This window comes from Prionailurus bengalensis, chromosome D1 (assembly GCF_016509475.1).
Source record: "Prionailurus bengalensis isolate Pbe53 chromosome D1, Fcat_Pben_1.1_paternal_pri, whole genome shotgun sequence".
Lineage (NCBI taxonomy): Eukaryota > Metazoa > Chordata > Mammalia > Carnivora > Felidae > Prionailurus > Prionailurus bengalensis.
In genome coordinates, this window is record NC_057346.1 from 7,032,551 (window position 1) to 7,042,195 (window position 9,645).

General features: G+C 42.7%; 1 protein-coding gene across 2 annotated transcripts in view; it reads right to left on the minus strand.

Moving 5' to 3' along the window:
• Positions 1–7,123, minus strand: part of POGLUT3 (protein O-glucosyltransferase 3) — a 28,948-nt gene extending 21,825 nt beyond the window's left edge. Inside the window, exon 1 of one of the 2 annotated variants that reach the window (XM_043579257.1) lies at positions 6,830–7,123. In XM_043579257.1, coding sequence (XP_043435192.1) covers positions 6,830–7,031 — 202 coding nt within the window. In that variant the 5' untranslated portion in view covers positions 7,032–7,123. The remainder of the gene's footprint in view (positions 1–6,829) is intronic. The other variant, XM_043579256.1, reaches the window with a different exon arrangement.
• Between the last annotated feature and the right edge of the window lie 2,522 nt (positions 7,124–9,645).

Consider the following 9,645-nt stretch of genomic DNA (forward strand, 5'->3'; position numbering starts at 1 on the left):
TGCCCATTTCTTCACTGGATTACTGGAGGGGGGGTGTTGAGTTTGCTAATTTCTTTCTAGATTTTGTATACTAACCTTTATCAGACATGTCATTGGCAAATATCTTCTTCCATTCTGTAGGTTGCCTTTTAGTTTTGTTGATGATTTCCTTCATTGTGCTTTTTATCATGAAAGTCCCAATAATTCATTTTTGCTTTTGTCTCCCTTAGCTCTGGCGACTTGTCTAGTAAGAGACTGCTAGTAAGGTCAAAGAAGTTGCTGCCTCTGTTCTCCTCTAGAATTCTGATGGGGTTTTTTTGTCTCACATGTAGGTCTTTCATCCATTTTGAATTTATTTTTGTGTTGATGTAAGAAAGGGCTCCAATTGCATTCTTCTGCATGTCACTGTCCAGTTTTTCCAGCACCATTTGTTGAGAGACTTTTTTCCATTAGATATTCTTTCTTGCTTTGTTGAAGGTTAGTTGTGGGTCCATTTCTGGGTTTTCTATTTTGTTACATTGACCTTTGTGCCAGTACCATACTGTCTGGATGACTACAGCTTTGTAATATAGCTTGAAATCTGGAATTGTGATGCCTCAAGTTTTGTTTTTCTTTTTCAGGAGTTTTTTGGTTATTCAGGGTCTTTTGTGGTTCCATACAAAATTTAGAATTGTTTGTTCTAGCTCTGTAAAAAAATGCTTATGGTAGTTTGATAGGGATTGCATTAAATGTGTACATTGCTTTGGATAGTATAGACACTTTAACAATGTTTGTTCTTCCAATCCATGACCATGGAATGCTTTTTTATCTTTGTGTCCTCTTCAGTTTCTTTCACAAAGTGATCTATAGTTTTCAGAGTATAGATCTTTCACTTCTTTAGTTAGGCTTATCCCTAGGTTATCTTATCATTTTTGGTGAAATTGAAAATGGGACTGATTCCTTGATTTCTTTCTCTGCTGCTTCATTATTGGTGTATAGCAACGCAAGAGATTTCTACATGTTGGTTTTTCTAAATATATATTTTTAATGTTTATTCATTTAAAAAAATTTTTTTACATTTATTTATTTTTGAGAGACAGAGAGAGATAGAGCACAAGTGGGGGAGGGGCAGAGAGAATGAGACCCAGAATCCGAAGCAGGCTCCAGGCTCCAAGCTGCCAGCAGAGAGCCCGACGTGGGGCTCGAACCCACAAACTGTGAGATCATGACCTGAGGCGAAGTCGGACGTCTAACTGACTGAGTCAGTTGCGTCCCTCTGCATGTTGATTTTATATCCTGTGACTTTGCTTAGTTCATGTATTAGTTCTAGAAATTTTCTGATGGAGTCTTTTGGGTTTTCTACAGAGGGTCATGCCATCTACAAATAGTGAATGTTTGACTTCTTTCTTGCCTAATTGGATGCCTTTATTTCTTTTTCTTGTTTGATTGCTAAGGCTAAGACTCAGTACTATGTTAAATAGTGGAGACGAGGGTAGACATCCTTGTCTTGTTCCTGACTATAGGGAAAGGCTCTTAGTTTTTCCCCATTGAGGATGATATTAGCTGCTGGTCTTTGTATATGACCTTTATGATGTTGACATATGTTCCACCTGTCCCTAATTTGTTGAGGGTTTTTATCAAGGATGGATGCTGTATTTTGTCACATGTTTTTTCTGTATCTATTGACAGGATCATATGGTTCCTATCCTTTCTTTTATTAATGTGGTGTGTCATGTTAATTTATTTATGAATATTTAACCAGACCTGCAGCCCAGGAATAAATCCCACTTGATCAAGGTGAATAATTCTTTTAATGTACTGTTGAATTAGATTTGCTAATATCTTGTTGAGAATTTTTGCATTCATGTTCATCATGGATATTGGCCTGTAACTCTCCCTTTTAGTGGGGTCGTTGGTCTTGGAATCAAGGTAATGCTGGCTTCGTAGAATGAGTTTGGAAGTTTTCCTTCTATTTCTATTTTTTGGAATAGCTTAAGAAGAATAGGTATTAATTCTTCTTTAAATCTGGTAGAATTCCCTCGGGAAGCCATCCAGCCCAGGACTCTTGTTTGTTGGGAGATTTTTTATTACTGATTCCATTTTTTTTGCTGATTAGGGGTCAGTTCAAATTCTCTATTTCTTCCTGTTTCCATTTTGGTAGTTTGAGTTTCTAGGAATTTGCCCATTTCTTCCATATTGCCCAGTTTGTTGGCATATAATTTTTCATAGTATTCTCTAGTAATCGTTTGTCTTTCTGTGGTGTTGTTTTTGATCTCTTCTCTTTCATTTGTGACTTTATCTATTTGGGTCCTTTCCTTTTTCTTTTTGATAAGTATGCCTAGGGGGTTATCAATTTTTTAATTCTTTTTTTTATTTTACATTTTTTAGAAGTTTATTTATTTTGAAAGAGAGAGACAGAATGAGCAGTGGAGGGGCAGAGAGAGAATCCCAATCAGGCTGTGCACTGTCAGTGCAGAGCCCGATGTGGGGCTCGAACTCACTAACTATGAGATAATGACCTGAGCCAAAATCAAGAGTTGGACGCTTAACTGACTGAACTACCTCTTTTTTTTTTTTTTTTTAATGTTTATTTTTTAATGGGGAGAGGCAGAGAGGGAGAGGGAGACACAGAATCTGAAACAGGCTCCAGTCTCTGAGCTGTCAGCACAAAGCCCAATGTGGGGCTGGAACTTGGGAATGGCAAAATCATGACCTGAGCCAAAGTCTGACTCTTACCTGACCTAACTGACTGAGTTACCCAGGTGCCTCAGTTTTGTTAATTCTTTCAAAGAACCAGACCTTAGTTTCACTGATGTGTTCTAATTTGTTTTTTTGCTTGTTTCTATATCATTTATTGTTGCTCTGATCTTTGTTATTACCCTTCTTCTGCTGGCTTTAGGCTTTATTTGCTGTTCCTTTTCCAGCTCTTTTAGGTTTAAGGTTAGGTTGTATATTTGGGACATTTCTTGCTTCTTGAGATAGGCCTGGATTGCAATATTCCCTCTTAGGACTGCCTTCGCTTCATCTCAAAGATTTTGGACTGTTGTGTTTATATTTTCATTTTCTTCCATGTATTTTTTAATTTCTTCTTTGATTTCCTGGTTAACCCATTCGTTCTTTAGTAGGATGTTCTTTAATCTCCATGTACTTGAGGGCTTTCCAAATTTTTTCTTGTGGTTTTACAGTGTTGTGAAAAATACACATGATATGATATCGATTTTTTTGTACCCGTTGAGGGCTGATTTGTGACCCAGTATGTAATCTCTTCTGGAGAATGTTCCATGTGCACTCGAGAAGAATGTGTATTCTGCTGCTTTTGGATGAAACGTTCTGAATATATCTGTTAAGTCCATCTGGTCCAGTGTGTCATTTAAAGCCATTGTTTCCTTGTTGATTTTCTGCTTAGATGATCGGTCCATTGCTCTAAGTGGAGTATTAAAGTCCCCTACAATTATGGTATTATTATCTATGCATTTGTTTATGTTTATGATTGATTTATATATTTGGTTTCTTCCAAGTTGGGGGCATATATTTTTACAACTGTTGGATCTTGACAGATAAACCCTTTAATTACGATATAATGCCCTTTTCATCTCTTTGTTACAGCCTTTGTTTTAAAATCTAGTTTGTCTAATTATGGCTACTCCGGCTTTCTTCTGACATTCACTGGCATGACTCTTGATTTCAACTCAGGTCATGATCCCAGGGTCATGGGACTGAGCCCCACATCAGGCTCCGCAATGAGTGTGGAGCTGCTTGAGGTACTCTCTCTCTCTGTCTCTCCCCCATCCCCCCTGCCCCTCTCCCATGCTTGTGCTCTCTCTAAAATAAAACTGAAAAACATTTTTTAATTGCTTCTTTTTCATTAAGTTCCTGGAGAAGGGAAAATTTCGGGATTTGCAAGTGAATAATGGTGGTAGAGATGTAAAAAACTGGTTGGGTGAGCTTCTCAGAACTACAGGACAGCCATTTAATAGAAGCTAAAAATCAAGTGGCATAATAGGAAATAGGGAGAATCGAAGGGTACGAAATTGAGGGTGTCTGAAAAGACTTGGTGAAATCTTTTGGTTTTTATGAATTGTTCCTGGTTATGAAAACATTAAGATTATTTGGGGGGAGATTTTCCTGGGAAAAAAGAGTAAAAGAAATCCTTATTCTCTTGCTATAACCACTGAGAACATTAATGAGTGAGCTATAGTTTCATCTATTTATTATAAAATTAGAAGGAAACTATATAATTTCTTTCCTGTTTAGTCTACTGATAACGTAGTATAAGCATTATTTAAAAAAAAATTTTTTTTTAATGGTTATTTATTTTTGACAGAGAGAGAGAGAGACAGAGCATGAGTGGGGGAGGGCCAGAGAGAGAGGGAGACACAGAATCCGAAGCAGGCTCCAGGCTCTGAGCTGTCAGCACAGAGCCCAACGCAGGACTCAAACTCACAGACTGCGAGATCATGACCTGAGCCGAAGTCGGATGTTCAACCGACTGAGCCACCCAGGTGCCCCTAGTATAAGCATTATTAAATAATCTTTTAAAATTAAAAAAAATCATGGTTATAACATATAACATAAAATTGATCATCATAACCATTTTTTTAAACTCTCTTTTTTTTAAATGTTTATTCATTTATTTCTGAGAGAGAGAGAAAGCAGGGGAGGGACAGAGAGAGAAAGAGAGAGAGAATCTCAAGTCCAATGTGAGGCTCAAACCCATTATCTATGAGATCATGACCTGAGCCGAAATCAAGAGTTGGATGCTTAAACCTTTTTTAAGTGTACAATTCAGTAGTGTTAAGTATATTCACATTTTTATGCAACAAATCTCTACACCTTTTTCGTTTTGTAAAGCTGAAGCTTTATACCGTACCTTTTCAACAACTCCCCATTTCCCTCTTCCATCAGCCCTTGGCAACCTCCATCCTACTTTCTGTTTCTATGAATTTAACTATTTTAAATACTTCCTATGAGTGGAATCTAAAATGTTAAGTTTAATGGGCTGTCAAACATTCCATCACATGAATGTACCAAACTTTATTTAGCAACTACCTTATAGTTGGCTGGTTAAATTTGTTGCCATAAGTAATTACAACGCAGCAAGAATTTCTTGCATGTAAATCACATTCTGACCATTTTCTCAGGACAGATACCTAGAAATCAGATTACTAGATTAAAGGGCATGGATGGACATTGTCTGCAAATGACATCTTTTTAGAAATTATATTTTCTAACTGTTGAATGTTATCTTTTTGTACATTCAATTTTTAAATATTTAACACTCCTGGTACATTTGGAAAATGGCTTTCCAGAAACTTTTTGGCAATTTGTGCTGACACCTGAAGAGCATGAAGGTCACTGAGAGTCTCCAGAGGCTCCCTTAACAGCTTTGAGTATTACTGCTTAAAAACCCTTTGACAATATTTTTAGATTAAAAATTAGAATTTTAATTGAATGTATAGCTCTTTCATTAATAGTAAGATTAGCAGCATGCCATTTTGGATCATGTAACTTTCTTTTTTTCCTGTATAAATTAATTTGTCTTTAGTTTTCCCTTTTCCTTCTAAAGCACCCCATTATAACATTATAAAATTAATTTTAGAAAGTAAACTTTATACTTTTCTATATTTCTATAGTTAACACCCCATAGTGGAAGACTTCGAACCTGGGTTTAAGCATCTTTTATTCTGGGGCACCCGGGTGGCTCAGTCGGTTAAGAGACAGACTCCTGATTTCCGCTCAAGTCATGATCTCACTGTTTGTGAGTCTGAGCCCCCATCAACCTCTGCGTTGACAGTGGGTGGCGGGGTGCAGCCTGTTTGGGATTCTCTGTCTCTCTGCTTCTCTCTTTCTCAAAAATAAATAAAAAGGGGCACCAGGGTGACTCGGTCGGTTGAGTGTCCAAAATCGGCCCAGGTCATGATCTCAAGGTTTGTGGGTTCAAGCCCCACTTCTGGTTCTGTGCTGACAGCTCCGGGCCTGGAGCCCGCTTCAGATTCTGTGTCTCCCTCTCTCTCTGCCCCTGTCCTGCTCACCCTGTCTCTCTGTCTCTCTCAAAAATAAATTAACATCAAAAAAATAAACATTAAAAAAAGAATCTTTTGTTCTGATCCTTAGGGCCATGTAAAGTCCTTCTAAAACTAAAAACAAGTAGTCATGGTTTCCCACTGGCGATGGAAGCAGTGCCGGGTTCTACTGCCTCTTGGTTGATACAACAGGATGCCAGCTGGCTGAACATAAATTAGACATAAATTAGCAAATCCTGACTGGCAACACCCAGAAACCACCAGGACAAGTCGTTAAGACGTTGCAAAGGCAAGACGTGTAGGAGAGCGTGGGACGGGACTCAGGACAAGATCCACCGTGCGGACCGAGAGTTTCACTAATTCCTGCAAGCTGCTGGTGACAACTCCAAACTGAGAAGGCAAACATCTCGCACTCACGCCCCCTGTGCGCACTGCTCTGACATCTCCCCCGGGGATAGGGCTCTGGCTGTCCCCAAGCCACCAGGCCTCGACCACGGAATCCGAGGATTTCTGGGGCTGGATGACTCACCGCGTGGGGGCGCTCCCTGCGTCACAGCTGGCGTGGTCGGCTAGGGCGGGTGAGTCCCCGGCCTCGCCGAGCGCCTGCAGCTGGACCCCAGGGCCCACGCCTCGTCCCAGTTAGGGCCCTGGGAGTTCATTCATTCATTCACTCACTCACTCACTCACTCACTCAGTGGACTTCGCCCTGCGATGCCCTCCCGGTGCGTCCGGGGAGGCGGGGGCGCCAAGGGAGGCGGCCGGACCCGCGGGAAGGGCAGCCGGGGGGGAAAGGACGCCACGCAGGCGGCGGGGACCGGGGCGCGCGGAGGCCGGCGGCTCAACGCTACCTGGGGGCGAGCGAGTGAGGTTCAGGCCCTCCGAGTCCACGGCCTGCAGGTAGAAATAGCGCACGGGCAGGACGACGCCGGGCCGCAGCCCGGGCCCCCACACCAGGCTCCGCGGCGCGCTCACCGACGCCTCGGGGGCCCCGACGCCCACGAGCAGGGCGAGCTGCAGCGGCAGCAGCGCGGCCCGCGGGAGGCGGGGCATGGTCGCGGGGCCCGGAGGTCAGCTCGGCGCCGGCGGCGACGGGGCGGCGGGGCGGCGGGGAGGGGCCGGGCTCCAGGGGCGGGCCTGTGCGCGGCCTCCCGCCGCCCCGCCCTCTCCGGGCCCCAAGCTCCGTGCGCCTCGCCCTAGGGTCAGCGGAGGGCGCGGCTCTCAGCGGCCGAGGCTGCGAGCCTGCGCCCTCGGCCGCCCCCGCCTCCGGTTGCCGGAGCTCCTCCACCGTTTTTAAAGGACGCCAGCACAGTGGTGATTGCGGGGCGGGGGTGAGGGGGGCGAGCCAAGGGCCCCCGCAGCGAAGAACTTCCAAGTCGTTTAGGAAGACGCCTTTAGCCCACGATTTCACTGGGTTTACAAGGTGCAGAGCGACTGGCACGGTCCTGGCTCCCCTCCCCACGCCACCTCTGAAAGCCCTGTGGTCCTCTGCTCTGAGATTCCCCCAGCTTCTCCCTAATCTCCTTCCCCCTACACTCGGCTTTTCTCGACAAGTGTTTTCGGAGCGTCCACTAGGTTTGCGACAGACCCCAAGGGAGCTGTTGGGCACCGGGGTAACCGGATTCAGGGAGGAAGGCTTACCTTGAGCCTGGCCGGTGAGCTTCCCGTCTGTCAGGTGGCTCCTGTCCCCTGAAACTGATGAGGTATGACTGGTCTTGGTCACTCAGATGTGGAAGGTGGGTTCGGGAAGAGACTGGCAGGATCCCTAAGCGCTGGAAGCCACTGGCTGCCTTTTCTTCTGACTGATCCACATTTGTTAATTATTTTTGTTTCTTTTATCTGCTTATGGTTCAAATCTATTCCAAGAAAATAAACACTGTGCTCTGGCTGCGTGAGCCAGGGGGAACCCGTAGTGGGGTGGACACAGGGATTCTGCACCCTCTTGACTCAGGACCCCCCCTATTCAGAAACGCTAGAACCAGGCACCCTCTCTGTTCATCTCCTGGCGGTAATTGGACTACCCAGCATTCTCGCTATGATTCCCTTTTACCAGGGCACAACCCGTCCCAGTTCTCTTGACCCATTTTAGTAATACTGAGTAGAGGTTGTAGACAGTGTTCTTTGTATTTTAGAAAGATCTTCAGAAACTGGTAGTAAATCAGTGGTAAATGATAAGGCTAAAGTGTAGCATTATTTAGTACTACTATCATTGATAGGTTTTATTTGTGGAGTTGTCTGCATGCTTTAAATGGAAAGCATTGCTGTGCTTTAGCTATCACTTTGAAAAACTGTACAGAACACATTTTATTCCCATTCTTCCAAAATCAGACTTTAAAAAATTTCTGGAGAAATAATCTGAGGGTTAGCTGATATGAGAGGATACGATATGTAAAATATGGCCATATATATATATATATATATACATGTATATATATATATTACATAATATATCCTAATATATTACATAATACTTGTGGTAACACCCAGTATTTTTTGAGAACATTATCAAGCCATACAATTGTATCTGAACTCCTGTTTAGCAATACTGAATCTATACCAACCTGTTTTTTTTCTCATTGTAATCTGTATCTTTAAAAGCATCTCTCTTCAGATCAACCAATGATCTGAACTAGATTTTTTTTTTTTTAGTGTAAAAAATTTGTTTTAATGTTTATTTATTTGTGAGAGAGAGAGAGGCAGACTGCGAGAGGGGGAGGGGCAGAGAGAGAGAGGGAGAGACAGAATCAGAAGCAGGCTCCAGACTCTGTGCTGTCAGCACACAGCCCGATATGGGGCTCAAAACCACGAACTGTGAGGTCATGACCTGAGCTGAAGTTGGATGCTTAACCAACTGAGCCACTCAGGCGCCCCTCGATTCTTTATCATAAATCAAATTTCAAATACTTATTCAATGTCTACTATGTTTTAGACATTATACTTTGACCATAGAACTCGTGTGGCTTAGTGGAAAGACCACAATGTATTGTGGTAGGTGCTAAAATATGGGTGTTGAGAACTGTACAGGGTCTGAGATTCTAGCCTCTTAGAAACTAACAGATTAGCCTGTTACTGTTTCATGGATGCTATCAAAAGACACAAGACTCCTGGGTCAGAGACAAAGGACTTTATTACACAAAACTCTCTGGTGCACTATACAGGCTTGCTATAGTTCGTAAGTGGCATCTCTGCCCTTGGTTTCTAGGGTCTCTTTGTATCCTTGTAATAAATTACTCTTCTGACTTTAGAGAATTGTCTTTTTCAGTGTCATTAATTAATAAAAACCTTACATGGGGTTAGAGGAGCTTAGACCCATAACATGTGTGAAACATTAATTATTTCAATAATATTTAACACCTACTTCAAGTCACGCATTCTCCAGGGTGCTGGGGATTTAAAGTCAGTGTCTGCCCTTTTATATAGTGCAGTTCCTAGCATGGGTTTTAGATTGTGAGACAAGTGCTTTAAATATTAACTTGCTTTTAGAACCTCATCATATAGGGGTATTTCCACCCCAGGCACAACTCCTCACTGGTCCAGCCTGAGTCAGGCACCCATCTCCGAAACAGTCAACTGTGCTCACACTCTTAGTGTCTTGTAAGAACATCGATTCTTCCACAATAAGCATGTATGTGGGGATGGTGGTGATGACGAGTGTCTGTGTGTGTGA